Here is a 17,807-nt window from a genome sequence, read left to right on the forward strand (position 1 = left end):
TCTCCAACATGAACACCACTTCATAAATGTCTTACCGAGCATATCAGAAGCTATTAGAAAAGGATTTACAGATAAGTTTCTCCTTTGGCTTTCTCATAATTACAATTCTCATTCAGGGAGAGCTTCATTTAGTGTTCCAAACCAAATGGATCCCTTTTTTAAAAAGAATGGCATTATTCTAACATCTTTTTTTCCTTTTTTTTTTTTTGTAAAGAATCAAAAAAGGTAAAGAAGGATTTTAGAATATGTCATGTTACCATGTTTTTCATATTCTGCTGTAAATAACTGAGTTGCTGTTCCAGTTATACTCAAAGAGAATGTGCATACTATTTTTTTGAAGTTGATTTACAATATTGTGTTCAATTGAGGTGTACAAGAATGTGCATCCTATTTAGTTCAGGATTTAAAAAATATTTCTAATAGCTCAAATGTATTAATTATATGGTTAGGTCTTTGATATATCTACTTGTGTGTTACTTGCTTTAACTATCAATTTTGAGAGAAGTATATTAAAATCTCCAACTACAGGGGCTTCCCTGGTGGCGCAGTGGTTGAGAGTCCACCTGCCGATGCAGGGGACACGGGTTCATGCCCCGGTCCGGGAAGATCCCACATGCCGCAGAGCGGCTGGGCCCGTGAGCCATGGCCGCTGAGCCTGTGCTTCCGGAACCTGTGCTCCGCAACGGGAGAGGCCACAACAGTGAGAGGCCCGCGTACCGCAAAAAAAAAAAAAAATCTCCAACTACAAATATTCATTGATCTATTTTTCCCTGAAGTTTTACCAATTGCTAAATAAATTTTGAGGTTGTTTTGTTAAAAATAAAAAACAAAAAACAATTGAGTTGCAAGCAAAAAGCAAATGGCTGTCGCCAGCCTTCAATCTGCACACCCAAGTTGGGTCATATATACAAATCCATCTGTGGTGGGGAAAAGAATTAATATGTGGGTGAAAAACAGAGCACATGTGGATTTGGATATACAGTAACTTACTAAGGAAAGAACGTTTCAATTAGTTTAAAGTCAAGGAGAGAATCTGCCTTTGGTGAAAAGTAGAAGGAAAGAAACTGGCAAGATGAGCTGGAGACTTAAACTCAAACCAAACTCCATATGACCTGGTTAAGCTGAGCTCACATTCCTGATGGCTGAATGGAAAGTCAGGCCCAGCAGTTTGGAATATCTTTCAATTCTGACCAGAAGATAATTTTCTTTTATAGGAGGTTCACAAAGATGCAAGATTGATTAATCGATCCACCTATCTACGTGTCTATCTGTCTATCTATTGATATCTATCTATCTTTCTATTGACCTCACTGATTTTATATTCACAAAATTCACCCTAGTCTCTAAACTGTGTTTGTAACCCCAAATCAAGACTCGAGGTGCTTGTGCGGTCACTCACAGACATGCACAGAATAGTGCCCACTGCACAGGTTCCCAGCTGGGGTTGAACAAGGCAATGCTCTGCCTTCTTGTTTCAGTTCCCCTCTCTCTGTAAACAAGTGTCTGTTCTTCTCATGGTCTATTTAGTGCCACAGTCTAATCTTTGTGCTCTTTCTTGGTGACTTCATTGCTTAAAATGTCCACAAGTTTAGTGCTGAAGTGCTCTCTAGTGTTCCCAAGTGTGAGAAGGCTGTGATGCACCTTATGGAGAAAATTCGTGTGTTATGTAGGCTGCATTCAGGCATGAGTTATAGCGCTGTTAGCTGTGAGTTCAATTTTAATGAATTAACGATCTGTATCAATTAAGACATCTTTATTTTTTTTCTTTTGAATTTTACTTTATTTTTTTTATATAGCAGGTCCTTATTAGTTATCTATTTTATGCCTATTAGTGTATATATGTCAATCCCAATCTCCTAATTCATCCCACCACCATTCTCCCCTGGCTTTCCCCCCTTGGTGTCCATAGATTTGTTCTCTACATCTGTGTCTCTATTTCTGCCTTGCAGACCAGTTCATCTGTACCATTTTTCTAGATTCCACACATATGCATTAATATACAATGTTTGTTTTTCTCTTTCTGACTTACTTCACTCTGTATGACAGTCTCTAGGCCCATCTGTGTCTCTATAAATGACCCAATTTCGTTCCTTTTTATGGGTGAGTAATATTCCATTGTATATATGTACCACATCTTCTTTATCCATTCATCTGAAGATGTCTTTAGATAGAAACATACATAAAACAAGGTTATGTATTGATCAGTTGATGAAAATGTGTGACCAGAGACTTTCAGGAACCTACCTCTATATTTGCTCTAGAAGCAATGCTTCAGTATTTGCTAATTCAGTGTTTGAAATGACTTTATAGAACATAGCTACTATGAATAATAATAATCGACTCTGTGTACACAAACACACGCATACACACAACACACACACATACACATATACATAGAGAGACAGACAGTGATATATCATCACATTCACCAGCAGTGTGAGGCTGTCTAGCAGAGTCCTCTGAGCTGAAATAATTTCCCACCTTCTCACAGACTCCAGAGTAGGGTGCCCAACTGTCCCAATTTGCCCTCAATTGAAGAGTTTCCCAGGATTTGGAACCTTCAATGCCAAAACCAGGAAAATCCCAGGACCAATCAGAAAGAGTTGGCTCCCCTACTCTAGAGTTTCTTGAAGCCAGGTAATTGAGGTGGAGGAGGGGCCCATACTAACCCTTCAGCTCTTGCTCTGAAGCTAGTAACCCCACCATCATTAGGAAAGAGGCTCATGGAATAAATACACCACCAAGCAACTGCTGACCTCACTCAGGCTTCTGAGGGCTCCTAAGTAAAGGCTGGGCTCTCCTTGGCAAAGCTTCACTGAGAAAGCATTAACAAGCTCATTTGATTTACATTCCTAATGCCCCTTGCAAGTGTCTTTTTGGTGTGTGGAGACGTCTAAGAGTTGAATTATGAAAAAATAACAATGAAATGGCCCAGTAAAAAAGCAAGAATAACAGATGCCCAGTAAATAAAATATTTTCATTCAGACAGCAAAATAAATTATTTTCTTTAACTCTTTTGTAAATTGATAAAGGACAGAGAGAAAAGTATGGATTTTAGGACCAAATCCACATTTCCTAAAATCAGCAAATTCTCAAACTTTCAGAGATTTGGAACTCTATATAGACTAGTGATTCTCAGCCCTGGCTCTATATTAGAATTACTTGGGAGGTTTTAAAAATTCCTCTGCCTGGACCCCACCCATCACAATGAAATTAAATAGAAATGGGGGCGGGGGGGAGAGGGGAATTATTGGGCATTAGAATTGTTCTAAAAGCTTCGCAGGTGATTCTAACATACAGCCAGGGTTGAGACCCTCTCACAAGGAGCATAGTGTTGAGAAAGGGTCTTGGGAAAGTTCAGCAGAGAACGCTGAAATCAGTTGCTGATACCTGCTGTGGGTGGAAGACAGGAAGGTAGCAGCAGACAGGGCTGCACTAAGCCATCTTTTTCAGCCTAGCCAAAGTGGAAATATTCAAACTGAAATCAGGCAGATCTTGATTCACTCTTGTGTCTGCTACCAAGGCTCGTATTACCAGTGTAATCTTGGTCCAGTGATTGGCCTTCTTATCAGTATCTTCATCCTCTTACCATTTTGCAAGGTTGTCATGAGGATTAAGTGAGGAAGCAGATGCCAAGTACCTGGGACACAGTGGATGTTCAATAGAGGGAAACAATCATCACCATAACCAGGCACCCACGTTTTCATTTTTGGCCGCTTTCTGATTTACATTCTGTTAGCCTAACAAAGAATAACAGAGGCATTTTATGAGATAATAGTAGCAGTATTTTACAAACAAAATGAATAACACACAAAAAAATGAATGGTATGACCAAGGCAAATCACTGCCTGTGACCCCAATCCAGCCACACCTATTCATTTACTTATTGTCTGTAGCTGTTTTCCCATAACAGATACCACATGGCCCATAAAGCCAAAAATATTTACTCTCTGATTCTTTACAGGAACAGTTTGCTGACCCTTGATTCTAGTTCATCAATTCTCAGTGCGGTCCATGGACCCCTGAGACCCCTTCAGGGGATTTGCGAGGTCCAAGCTATTTTCACACTAATACTCACACATCATTGACCTTTTTCACTGTGTTGACATTTGCACTGAAAGGACAAAAGCGATGATGGGTAAAACTGCCAGTGCCTTAGCACAGATCAAGACAGTGGCACCAAAACATACTCATCGACTCCTTCACCACCACATGTTTGCAGGGAAGAAACCAAACAAACAAAAAGCCAGTTTCACTTAACTCAGGTTGGCCCTGTTGATATTTTGAGCCAAATATTTTGATATTTGGTTTCCGGGGGGCTGTCCTGTGCACTGTAGGATGTTTAGCAGCATCTCCAGCCTCTACCCGGTAGATACGACCAGCTTGTCCCCCCTAACACCCCCAGCAGTGACAACCAAAAATGTCTCCAGACATTTTTTGAAATTGCTTTTATTTAACTTAATAACTGGTAAATATCAATAGATATAACTCAGATGAACAAAAACTCTTTGGTGTCTTCTATAACTTTTTAAGACAGTAAAAAGTTCCTGAGACCAAAAAGTTTGAGACCTGCTGGTCTATTTTGTATTTACAGAGTATTTATGATATTTACACCACTAAATCAAAATAAAGTGAAAAGGATCCTATAACTGATGATGAACAAGAGACAGGAAAAAGGAGTGGGAAAATATGTGCAAGGGTGGGTTTGGGATTTGGGGCGGGAGGGATGGAAGTATAGCCAGAGAAGGCACAGCTTTAGAGACACGGGGGTCAGTGTGACCTGAGTGAGTTAGTCCTCCATCTGTGCCTCAGTTTCCTTCTTATAAAATGGCAGTGATCACAGTATTATTGGGAGGATTGCATGAATAAATACATAAAAATCGTATAGAATAGGATTGGCACTTAGATTAAGTGTTCTCTGTGGGTCAGCTATTATTATTTTAATATTTTATAATCAATTTATGTCAGAAGGGATGAGGTCAGGCTCGCCATTAAGGCACACAGGTGCTGCTGACCCTGTCCCCACGGTGGGATGACTGAATGCAGAAAAATGCAGTCACTGGTCCCCAGAGATGAAATATTGTGGAGCCAAGAAAGAAATCAGAATCTCTTAAACCCCTTCTTACCCTAACATCACACTTTCTAATCCAGAATCACATCTGTTACCCCTGTGAGGTACGTGGGCATGCTCCAAGTTTTCAGAACAAGCGATGTGAGGTTGGCTAGGCTTCATGTGTTAGTTCCAGAGCAGTTATAACTTTTCTTGTTCCCACACTGTGATTAATTTTTCCTTCAGCTCAATTTGGCTGCCGGAAAATCATCCAGAATTGTGTTGATTTCAGCAAGTACGCACACAGCCATCCTCACCTTTAGGAAGACATGTGCTTTCAAAAAAGGGCTCTTAATGAAACCGTAGGGACACTTCTTAGGTAAGCAAATGAAATGTTTGTGGACTGACTAAAAAAACTGCTAAAGAAGAACCTGAAGCTGAAGCTGAGGAAGTTACTTGAAATTTGAAATCGCATTCTCCATAGTAAAGTGCCACATCTCCCGTGTCCCTTTCCTTATCTCTTCCAACCTCCCTTTGTCAATCAGGACACTTTTTGCTGTAACTGTTTTCTGTGGTTACTGAGACTATTGGGTTTAGATCCTAAAATCTTGCTGAATTCACATGTAATATTCTCTGTGAAATCTGACCTGACTACACTATTTAACATTAACCCCCCTCTGTGGGTCTCCCTAATCTGCCTCATCTTCCTTTGAGGTACATTTCTCCATCCAACACACTCTGTATTTTACACATGTATTTTGTTTATTGTCTGTCTGCCTCATTATCATGGCAGAGATTATCTTGTTTCTTCAGTGCTATGTTCCTAGCTTCTAAAACAGTGTCTGGTGCAGGGTAGGGACCCTCACATCCAGCTTTTGCCTTGAAATGAGGAAGAGAAAATGTCCCTGTGATGCATTGCACACCGTGAATTCACATACAGAGCCCTTGCATGAATGAAAGCATCTATGTTGAAAAAAATATTAGACTCAAGAGTACTTAGGTGTCCTTCTGCAACCTGACAATTATATGAGCCAAAGTATAAAATGGGCTATGAAGGAACTTGTTCCAATGGTGTTTATTTTTCATTCCTCTAATATTGTTATCCTTCAATGAGTAAATATCTCTTCAATTAGCTGTCCAGCTCACTGAAGTGCTAGCCTTAGTCCCACATATCCAAACAGAGCACTGTGCCCTAGGGGTTCTTACCAAATAGTTATTAAGGGATTGATGGCAGATGTACCCCCTTCCCCAAGAGATGTGTTCCAGTGCAATTGTACATGGGCTCTTTGAAAAACAAGTTAAGTATTAAAGACTAGGGAAGTTCACTACTGCAATCTGTTCTGTAATAAATATTTCTTTTAAAGTACAGAATTCTTTTGCAACTACATACCTTTATTTGTAAAGTCATGACTTGGCATATAAGGTTTGCTTAAATCAGTGAATCAAGACATACACACCGAGTGTAGACACTACAGGCTCAGTTCTGTGCCTGGCTGATGATTGATGTATGAGAAGTGGCCCCTTTAGGAGACTTGAGTGGTACATGTAACCGTTAGGGAATTATATGTGGAAGGGGGGATTGTGGGTCCCTTAAAGGCAGAGACCACTTCTCATTCACCTTTGTCATCTAGTGTCTAGCACAGACATATTACAGGCATGCAGTAAAAGCACGAGTAAACAAATGATCAAATGCAATCAAGTACTAAAAAGATTTTTTAAAAGAGTTGATAATACAGTGAAAATTCAGACAGAAGAGGTCATTGGGAATGGCTTCATGGAGGAAAAAGAAGTTACATCTTGAAAGAAATCAAGGCCCCAAATGCTAGAACAAAGGGGACAGGGGAATTCCTAGCTAGAAGAGTAATTTACACCTGCACACCTATCACTTAAAAGGATTTTGAGCATCAGCCTCCAATATATATTTATTTATAATTATACATATGGTCTATTTTTTTTTTTTTTTTTTTTTTTTTTTTTTTGCAGTACGTGGGCCTCTCACTGTTGTGGCCTCTCCCGTTGTGGAGCACAGGCTCCCGACATGCAGGCTCAGCAGCCATGGCTCACGGGCCCAGCTGCTCCGCGGCATGTGGGATCTTCCCGGACCGGGGCACGAACCCGTGTCCCCTGCATCGGCAGGCGGACTCTCAACCACTGCACCACCAGGGAAGCCCCCATATGGTCTATTATACTACCATTATGAAAGTTTTTAAATACATTAAAAAATAAGATTTTAAAAGAGCAGTTAAAGATAAAATAAGCATATTTTTAATTATTTTTATTTATTAATGGTATATCATTATATTGGGCATAAATCTACATTTCAAATAACGTTCTTGATAATTTTGAATTTTTTAGCTAACTTCCAATCATGTTGGATTAAATCGTGTCACCTCATAATATGACTGATGAGAGGATTTATCATAGGTATAAGAGACAAGTCAGCTAAGCCATTTTCTTGTTATTCACTCACGCCTGAGTTATTCATGCTGTTCTTCATCTTCAGTTTTTTGAAGGAACGTATTTAAGTCAACTGTGAGAGTTCACTTGATTAAAGCTGAGTGATAGAATCTACTCATTCGACCAGGCACATAAAATCTGTAACATGCTGACAAATGCTTAAAGTGAACAAATGAGAGAGGATGTCCTGTGGAGGGGAGGTATACCATTATGGTACATGGCATCATCTGACAGGCAGATGGATGGGGGGTGCCGTTGACCAGGCCTCCCCTGTCCACATGGAGTTAGTGAGTCATAGGCATAGAGGCTTGGCCCAAGGAGGAACCAGAGTTGGGAAGGGTGAATGTGGGGGTCAGATCATTAACGACAGTTGAGAGATTTGGACCTGGCAAGATAGGCTCATGAGACTACATATTTTTAAGAAAGGAGTAACAGGAAAAAGGTTTTATTTATTTTTTTAAAATTGTCTTGGAAATCAGGAAAAAAATCAAAACCTCAAAGAAGCCAATTAAGAGGCATTATGAATGAAACATTGTTAGCTTCAGCTAGCTCTCTAAGTAAACTCCCCATAGAATTGTCATCTGCAGGTCATGGGACTCTGACTTTTTTTTTTAAATATAGACCTTAATTCTTCATCGTTCTTCCCCACCACCACCACCCCAGCTTTGTTAAGGTATAATTGACAAGTAAAATTATAAGATATTTAAAGTGTACAACAAATGATTTGATATACATATACATTGTGAAAGGATTCCCCCTATCAAGTTAATTAACCCATCCATTATCCCATATGTTTTAGCAAATTTCAATTACATGATACAGTGTTATCAACTATGGTCACTATGTTATACATTAGATCCTCAGACCCTATTCATCTTATAACTGAATGTTTATACACTTTACCAACTTTTCCCTATTCCCCCCCCCCACTAGTCCTTGGCAACCACTTTTCTAGCCTCTGTTTCTTGGGTTTGACTTTTTTTTTAGATTCTACACATAAGAGATACCATAAAGTATTTGTCTTTCTCTGTCTGGCTTGTTTCATTTAGCATAATGCCCTCCAGATTCATCCATGTAATCACAAATGGCAGGATTTCCTTCTTTTTTGTGGCTGAATAACTTTTCATTCTATATATATATGCCACATTGTCTTTATCCATTCGTCTGTCAATGAACACTTAGGTTGCTTCCATGTCTTGGCTGTTGTACATAATGCTTCTATGAACATGGCAGTGCAGATATCTCTTTGAGATGATGACTTCGTTTCCTTTGGATAGATTCCCAGAAGTAGGATTACTGGATCATAGGGTAGTTCTATTTTCAGAGGAACTGCCGTACTATTTTCCATAGTGGCTGCAGCAGTTTCCATCCCCGCCAACAGTTGTACACGTTCTCCATTGTTCTTGGCAGGAGAGAGCCAGGAGCTGCTTGCCGTTCCTGGTGAGTCAGCTGGCCAGCATGGAGCACTCGTTTCACCATATTCTCCTCTTGGAGATTAAGAGCATCACGGACACCTTCTCCTCCATCCTGGGCCCTCAGAGCAGAGACATCTTCCGCATGAGCAACAGCTTCACTGCCATTGCCAAGCTCCTTACGCGACAACTGGAAACCACCAAGGCCAGAAGTGACAGGTGAGCAGGGATCCCTGGGTACCTCAGGATCTGTTGTGAACCCACTGAGACATAGCACAAAAGGCTATGTTTTCTTTTGTAAGCATAAAAGTTCCCAAAGAAAGCCAAACTCACTATCTCAACATAGAGTAACTTCTGAATAAATTATGACATTTGCCAGAATTTTTTCTAAATCTGTGAAAACCAGAATGTAACCAAAACAATCCTGAAAAAAGTGTAAAAAATACAGTAAGGGAATAAGAATATAGTGCAAATAATAATGTTTGTAGAACTCGTTTATTTATTTAACAAGCATTTAACAGTTGCTTACTCTATACCAGGAACCCTGCCAAAAGCTAGACATATTGAGAGATAAAACATGTTCCTTTACCCAAAGAGCTCATTGTCTAGCGAGGAGGTAAATATTGAGTGGGTAATTAGAGAATAGTGGGAAGATTATGCTGATTATGATGCTGTCAAGGAGTTTGGGGAACACAGAGATGGGGGTACCTACTTATTCATGGAATGGAGAGGAATGGGAAGCTAAGATCAGGGAATGCTTCCCAAAAGAGGTGATATTTTGAACCAAGTCTTGAAAGATGACCAGATTGTACCAGGCTGGCTTTAGGGCAGCATGTGAAAGAGCACAGCACTTTCTGGAAAACAGAAGTCATTTTGTCTGGCTAGGGTGTGTGTAATAAGGAGAGCGACATTAGGTAACACTGATGAAGTGGTAGGCAGGGACCAGATGATGCAGGACATGACAGACCTTCTTAAGGAGTTTGAATTTTATCCTGGAGGCTGTGAGGAATCATGGTGGGTTTTTACGTGTTAGGAGATGATCAGAATCCATGTTTCAGGAAGCTCACTCTGGCCCCAGTGCAGAGAACATCTCAGGCAGAGGCAGACTGGAGTCAGGTCAAATGAAGGAAGGACAGAAAAGTGTCCACAGATATTAGCAATTAGAAAATTATTGATGATTGTAGTGAGTGAGCTGCCAGTGGTATGGCTGGACATAAAACAGGATGCCTGGGGTTGAAGGGAGAGGATAGCTACAATAAACAAATCTGGTCCTTTCAAGAAGTTTGTGGAAAAAAATAAAGACCATGCAAGATTGAGGGAGGGGTTTTATTATGTTTTGCTACATTTTGAATAAGGAGGCACTTGGAAAGTTTTATGACCTTAGAAGTTACAAAGTACTTTCAAATTCATCATCTGATTCTCATGATCATCCTAAGGGGTAAGAAGGGCAATTATCATCATTCCTATTTTATAGAAGAAGAAACAAAGGCTCAGAGACTGGTTAAATCTCTTCCCAAGGTTACACAGTAACTAAGTGATAAAAGATGGACTCAAATTTCAGATCCTATGCACTGGAAGGTATTCATTTATGGAGAAGGGGCAGGGCACATTTGAGACTAGCATCAGATTTTGTGAGTTCTGGGGCTAACAAATGATGCATATCATTTTCAGTCTGAAACAGCATTCCAAAAACACGAGAAGCCATCCTTACAAAATAGTGAACATTTAGTCACAAGGGTCCACTTTCTGTCTAGCATGGCACAGAGCCTGGAGGTCCCAAGAGATATAAAACAAAACATAAGACATAAAACACCGTTCCTCAAAGGTTTCACAGTCAGTGCATGTGATGGGGTTAATGGAAGTGCGTATAGCAGGCATGAGAGACATACAGCCAGGGAAACGAAGAATGTTTCACAAAGAAGGTGAAATTTAAGTTCATTCCATGTTTATTGAGTAGCTTCCATGTGCCAGGCATCTGCGTAGGTACCAGATTAAGTTGCACAGGATGAATGAAAGTTCCCCAGATAAGCATTGAAAGGATACTCCAAATAGAAAGGACACTCCTCACATGCAAAGATAAAAGAGCTTAAGAGTGTGTGACCCAGACTAATGAAAGGCAATTCGTTCATCGTGGCTGGAGTGAATACATCAGTGGAGGGTGGGAGAGTAAACTGAAAAGTTAGGTCAAAGGCAGATTCTCAGAGAAGCAAGGAGTTTGTCCTGTAAGCAACATGGCGGCTTGGAAAGATTTTAATCCAGGGAATGAACGCTGCTCCTAGCACAGTAATTAGCAGATAGTGGGCACTCGATAAATATTTCTTCACTAAAGGACTAGGTGGATGAGGAAGTGGCTGACGCGCTGGAGCCCTGAATGGATTTGGCTGGAGCTGCAGGCTGGCAAGAGAGAGAGTGGCCAGGATGCTGTTACTGGGGGCTTAGCAGTAGGCTCCCTCCATGGTGTGCGAGGCCTGGGCTAAATCAGAGGTGGGGAACCTAAGAAGTCAGGACAGATCTTTATAGGGAGAGAGCTTGGAATTAGGAAGAATCGATTATTGGTGAGAGGTGGGGTGAGGAGAAGGGGAGGAGAGTGAATGAAAACCCAAAGATATCTAGCTTGAGTGACCACATACATCTGGAAGAGGATGCTGAAAACCGAGAAAAGACGTAGCAGGAGGGGAGCCCATCTGGAGGACCTCTTGGCCCACTCCACACAGAGAATATTTTATGCCCAAGATGGTCATCAAAGTCAACAATAGCTATTCATCTGAGGAAGCCAGATAGGAAGTGCCCTTTTCTCTCAACACCATAGTTTTGATTGAGCATATAAAAATCTGTTGCTGCCTGGTTCAATGTCTAGTATAGATGCCTATAATACCAGGGTTTCTAATTTTGGTGCTCTCGACATTTGGGCTAGATAATTCCTGGTTGTGGAGCTGTTCTGTGCATTCTACAGTACTTACAAGCTTCCCCAGCCTCTGCCCACCAGATGCTAGTAGCAACCCTCCCCCTCAGCTGTGACAACCAAAAATGTCTCCAGATGCTGCTAAGTGTCCCCTTAGAGACAAAAATCACCCCCAGTTGAGAACCACTGCTATTTACATATTCCATTTAAAAACAGCATTTACACAGACCCCGTGACCTGCCTAGCAGCAGCCTACACATGGCAGCATCCAAAAAATCCAAAGCCAGCATCATGAAGGGATGATTTGTCATCTATGTGCAAGCACAAAGTCACTGTTGGCCAATTTTCATGATGTGGGGAACTTCAGTTTAGAGCTTCTACAGCTGGTGTTCGGGGGAGCCACCTTACATTCTGTGCTCAGCTAGCCTGCTCATTTCTTCTTCCAGTGGTGACCGGTGTGTGCGTCAGATGTGAAAGCTCGGGCACGTATTCTGGCCAGCAGTCTATCCATTCTTTCTTGCCTCTACACAGGCAAAGTTTTAAGAGGCCAGTTGACTCTCCATGAGATAATATGTGTGAAAAGGGGTTTGTATAAAGGAGAAACATGTTATACAAGGGTGTCACATTAGGCATTCTGACAGGAAAAATGATTCTTAATAAGCAGGCCCAATCCAATTAGCAATAAACAACTTCCACATGAAAAGAAGAATTTAGGAGATTTATAGACAGGAGAAAAAAATGAGGTCTCACTGTCAAAATATGAGTCTGCATTAGGAAAATGCATTTCTCCTCTGTTTATTATTTTTCTGAGGGGAAAAAAAAAAGAAAAAATTAAATGTGAAGAGATGAAAGGTCACCACTCCCTTCACATACACCACCACCACCACCATTGCCACCACCTCAGCCTCTCTCAATTCAAAATACTTCACCCGTTTCAACCCTCTCTGTCAGTCTCCTTCTAATCGATTGTAAGTATTCGGTGGGAATCTCAAAAAGGCTGGTGTGGACAGCCAGGCTTTTGTATTAGCTGCTCATCCTCTCTAGGATGGTTGCTAGGCTTCTCTCCCCACATCTTTTCTCTGAATAGCCTTCATTGTGACCATTTAGCTTCAGTAATTTTAATCTGTGCCCCACAAAGCAGAAAGGTCCACCCTTTTGTCTAAAGCATCCAGCAAAGTCTGATCCTTACAATTGAAGGGGAAATGAATAAGGGAAGAGAGCTCAAAAGAAAATTAAAGATGGATTAAATTCAAAACAGATGTCATCTAATTTACAAATCTGACACATAGCCCAGCAGGCCAGATTTTAGACTTCAGGCCCAAATTACAAGACTATCAAAAGGAAAACAATTAGCATCCTAGAGAGAATGAAAAATGGAGGAGACGGGAGCCTCCTTTGCCCCAAATGACTGAATTAATCGGGTGATTTTTTATTTGATGCACCAGGTAAGCACACTTGCACTTTTCTTGTACCTGTATTTCAGGATGAATGTTTTTGTCTAAATAATAAACCACCGGAGGCTGACTAACAGGACAGCCATGCAAAGCATTTAGATTTTGAAATTAATTCTGGAGAAGCAAAAGAAAGATAACAGCAATTGTGGATTAAAAAAGAGAGGGTGGTGCTTGCTTTGGCAGCACATATGCTAAAATTGGAACGATACAGAGAAGGTTAGTATGGTCCCTACTCAAGGATGACATGCAAATTCGTGAAGCGTTCCCTATTTTTCTTATGGTTACCAAGGGGGAAGGGGTGGGAGGGAAAAACTGGGAGATTGGGATTGACATATACACACTACTATATGTAAAATAGATAGCTGATAAGAACCTGCTGTATAGCACAGGGAACTCTAGTCAATACTCTGTAATGACCTATATGGGAAAAGAATCTAAAAAAGAGTGGATATATGTATGTGTATAGCTGATTCACTTTGCTGTACAGCAGAAACTAACACAACATTGTAAATCAACTGTACTCCAATAAAAATTAATTCAAACATTTTTAAAAATAAAAAAGAGAGGGTGTCAAGATAAGAGAAAAGCTCTATACCTTTCACAACTGTATGAGCCCTAAGTAGCCTGCTGGGTGGCCACTAACCATTGAACCATTTGCTTGCTGGGACCCATGGGAAGCTGGGGAAAGAGAGGGTGGCTCCTGGCAGCTGTGTGCTGGCTGAGCAGTCAGTGATCCTTGGACTAGAAGACACCTTTGCCAATGCTTGTGGTGCCAGGGACCACAGAATTGGGGACAGTTTGTCACTGGTGGTCTTAGTAGGAGGTTAGGCTTGGCCCCAACTAGGGATGGAAGGTTTGAGGGATGGAAATTGTGAAAAGAAAGCAGGAGTGGGGGGGTAAATAGGAGAAATGAGAAAAGGTAGGGAGAAAGAGGGGCCAGGAAGAAGGCACAAGGGGAAAGCAGAGGGAAGGGAGAAAGGGCACCTGACACAGCCCTAAGTCCCAGGCCTGGGGGGGGGTCACAGTTCCCTCAGATCCAGCTTTCACACCCTAGCCAAAGCCATCAAAGTCATGGGGGAGAAAGTTACCTTTAAGAAAAGTTTTAACACAAAGCATTAACCTCTGGCTTGATTAAATGGGTGTATGTTCTTTGGTTGTTTCGGTGGTGATGGTGATAGTAGTGATGAGACTGTGTTTATTCTTTGTTTTTAAGAATCAGATGGGAGGTGAGGGGTAGGCAATGGAAGGTAAAATATAGTCAAAACCTATTCGGTAGGTTTAAATCTGATTTCGGGATACAGGTATCCCTCACTTTTCAAAAGTTCACTTTACGCTCCTTTGCTTTGAGGGAAGACCTACATTAGTACAGTGGTCTTGATTCCAGGACCCCTCGGATACCAAAAGCCATCAATCCATCGATCCTCGAGTCCCTTTTATAAAATGGCGTAGTGCAGTTGGCCCCAGTATAGGCTAGTTCCACATCCTCAGTTTCAACCAATTGCAGATCAAAATTCAGAATTCATTCTGTGGTTGGTTGAATCTGAGGATGCGGAAGGGGGGATATGGAGGGCCAGTTGTATCTGTTTTTGCTAACAGAAAGAAATCCAAAGAGGATTTTCACTTTTACAAAAAAAAAGGTAATTGCTTCTTCGCCTTATACCCATTTCAGCTTAGGAAAGGTTTCATAGGAATGCTCAGATAGCGGGGGAAACCTGTAAATGGAAAGCAGTGACACAGTGGAGGGAAGGAAATGAAACAACAGTATATGGGAGAGAATGAAGGGAAGATAGAATAAGGAGATTATGTTCACAAGGAAAGGACTCCAGGACATCTCCCCTCCTTGGAGTCACCCCAGAGTTTTGTTTTATTCTAAATTTCATGCATTGAACATCAAAGAAGTGGATGACAGGGTGGAACAGGGGATTTGAGTCAATGTGTGTCTGGAATGTATAGCAAAGCAACATGGACTGCAGAGACCCTTTTCCAACTGTGAGACCCTTTGCAACCTGTCATTCCAGAGTTCCCATCTTGACATCTGGGAATCACATCAGAACCCAACCCTGGTGTGATACACAGTCTCTGAAGGCACAGCCCGAGAGTTTAGGAGTGATGGCTCTTTACCGAGTCCACAGCCAAACTGCAGAGAGCAGGGAGCCAGGTTCTTCTCTCCAGCTTTTCAGAGAAGGCCATGTTTCTGAGTCTGATCAAGCTTTTAACCAGCTCCTACCATGTGATGGGTTCAGCTCTGGGAGCTTTTACTATGTTATATTGTTACATCGTCAAAACAACAACATCTTTTAATATATATTAGGATTACAGAGGCTTCATACTAAAGCATAGTGGAGAAAACTTTGTGGATGGGCAAGAACAAAGTAAAATTCTTTTTTTTTTTTGGTTGCGTTGAGTCTTCCTTGCTGTGCGCAGGCTTTCTCTAGTTGCGGCGAGCGGGGGCTGCTCTTCGTTGTGGTGCTCCGGCTTCTCATTGCAGTGGCTTCTCTTGTTGCAGACCACGGGCTCTAGGCGCATGGGCTCAGTAGTTGTGGCTTGCGGGCTCTAGAGCACAGGCTCAGTAGTTGTGGAGCACGGGCTTAGTTGCCCCACGACACGTGGGATCTTCCCGGACCAGGGTTCGATCGAACCCGTGTCCCCTGCATTGGCAGGTGGATTCTTAACCACTATGCCACCAGGGAAGTCCCCAAAGTAAAATTCTTTACCCAGCCCCTACTCACCTCTAGGTTCATGGTAGTTCTTCGAGGGGCAATAGTGTAAATGCCCAGACATCAGCTCATAGAGTTTTCTTTCATTTCTTCCTTTAGTGTAGTCCAGTGTATCTCAAATTGTAGTGTGTACAAGATTTACAGTGTCCACAGTACTTCATTAATAAAGGAATTTTAAAGGAATGTCAGGGGTGACTTGCCTGTTCCTCCCCAAAGTGATGCCACACTAACCTTTATTATTACCTCCTATCAATAGAATGCCTTGTTTGTGCCTCTCTTCCCACTGAAGGCTGCTCTTATCCAGGACTCCAGTTTGGTATCCCTTCCCCAGGAGGTCTTCCCCACCCACCCATGCCCATGGTGACCTTCTCTCTTTTGCCCTGCTACAGCTCACATTGCCTCTCCACTCCTCCACACCTGAAGTCCTGCACTGAAGTGCTAGGCATCTTTCTGTTTACCCTCCAGTCTCCCCCAGACTTGACAGAGCTAATATTCAGAGCCTATGCACTGTGGAAGGAAAATAGAGTCTTAAAAGTGCTTACAAGAGCTCCCACTTTTTTAGGCAAGACATGTTTATACAAAGAGAAATTGATTCTTTGAGAGCAACTGTTGGCTCGAAAAATGTACATAAGGAGGTTCAGGACCATAATTAAAAACATGTGATGTTCTGGTCAGTGTTGCCCCCTGCTTAGGAAAAGCTGAATGCAATTTCACCCCACCAAGGTAACCAGAGTTTTCATAAAAAACATGTATATGTTTTCAATCTAGGGAGGTCTAGGGTGGTCACTTGTATAAAAAGAAAATCGGAACAACCATTTGTGGCAGTAGCTGTGGTTCTTGTTACTCCTCCATGTGTAGGGAAGGAAGGGCTTCGGTTTTTTGCCCCTCTTCTTACTTGAAGAAGTTAAGTCTGTCATGTGGTACCATTTACGTTCCATCTGCTGTTCATTTACTTCCACCATTTGTCCTTCCTTAAAGCGGCATTTATGGTGATGCAAAGGTCTGGAAAGGTATTTCAGGAATTCATTTATCAGCAAGAGAGGTAGATGGGAGACAGCATTACCAGCTTTGGAGCCCATGAAGCAGCCCCAGGGAGCACAAGGTCGCAGAGGGGCTGGCTCTGCCGGTGTGGACAGCCCTGCCCGGAGTGTGAGCGGCACAGTCACACCTTTGCCGGGGAGACCAGGCCCCTTTCCTGTAACACAGCTGTGTTCAAAACACAGGACACACAAGAGAAAATAGCTTTTCATCAGGCTTCTGTGGTTTGGCTTTCCCTTTCAAACAAGACAGGGAACAGCAGAGCTTTAGTCTGGAGGAAAGGAAAACCTGTGCTGTGGGAGGAGAGGTGAGAGGGACTTGACCCTAGACGGCCCCTTGTGGGAAGGGTGACCGCTGAGGATAAAACAGTTCTACTTGGGCTTCCCTGGCGGTGCAGTGGTTGAGAGTCCGCCTGCCGATGCAGGGGACACGGGTTTGCGCCCTGGTCCGGGAAGATCCCACATGCCGTGGAGCCGCTGGGCCCATGAGCCATGGCCACTGAGCCTGTGCGTCTGGAGCCTGTGCTCCGCAACGGGAGAGGCCACGACAGTGAGAGGCCCGCGTACCGCAAAAAAAAACAAACAAACAAAAGGAAAAACAGTTCTACTTGACCCTGATGACCCAGCTGTTTGCTATTTTCATTCCCCAAAAGCTCCCTGTTCCTTTTTGGTATCCATCATAATTGAACTCTGAAGTTGCTACTTGCATGCTGTTTCCTGAGTTTTGAACACCTTTCAGTTTTTGTTAAAGGGGACACCAGAATTTATTTTTCAGACC

The 17,807-nt window shown here is 42.1% G+C and overlaps 1 protein-coding gene across 3 annotated transcripts in view; it reads left to right on the forward strand.

Moving 5' to 3' along the window:
• VEPH1 (ventricular zone expressed PH domain containing 1) overlaps nucleotides 1-17,807 on the forward strand; it is a 215,110-nt gene that overhangs the window by 94,049 nt on the left and 103,254 nt on the right. For all 3 annotated transcript variants that reach the window (XM_082839608.1, XM_082839609.1, XM_082839610.1), the window contains exon 7: nucleotides 8,918-9,138. In XM_082839608.1, the coding sequence (XP_082695734.1) occupies nucleotides 8,918-9,138 (221 nt within the window). The remainder of the gene's footprint in view (nucleotides 1-8,917; nucleotides 9,139-17,807) is intronic.

The sequence above is a fragment of the Leucopleurus acutus genome (genome assembly GCF_964270905.1).
Source record: "Leucopleurus acutus genome assembly, chromosome: 5".
NCBI lineage: Eukaryota > Metazoa > Chordata > Mammalia > Artiodactyla > Delphinidae > Leucopleurus > Leucopleurus acutus.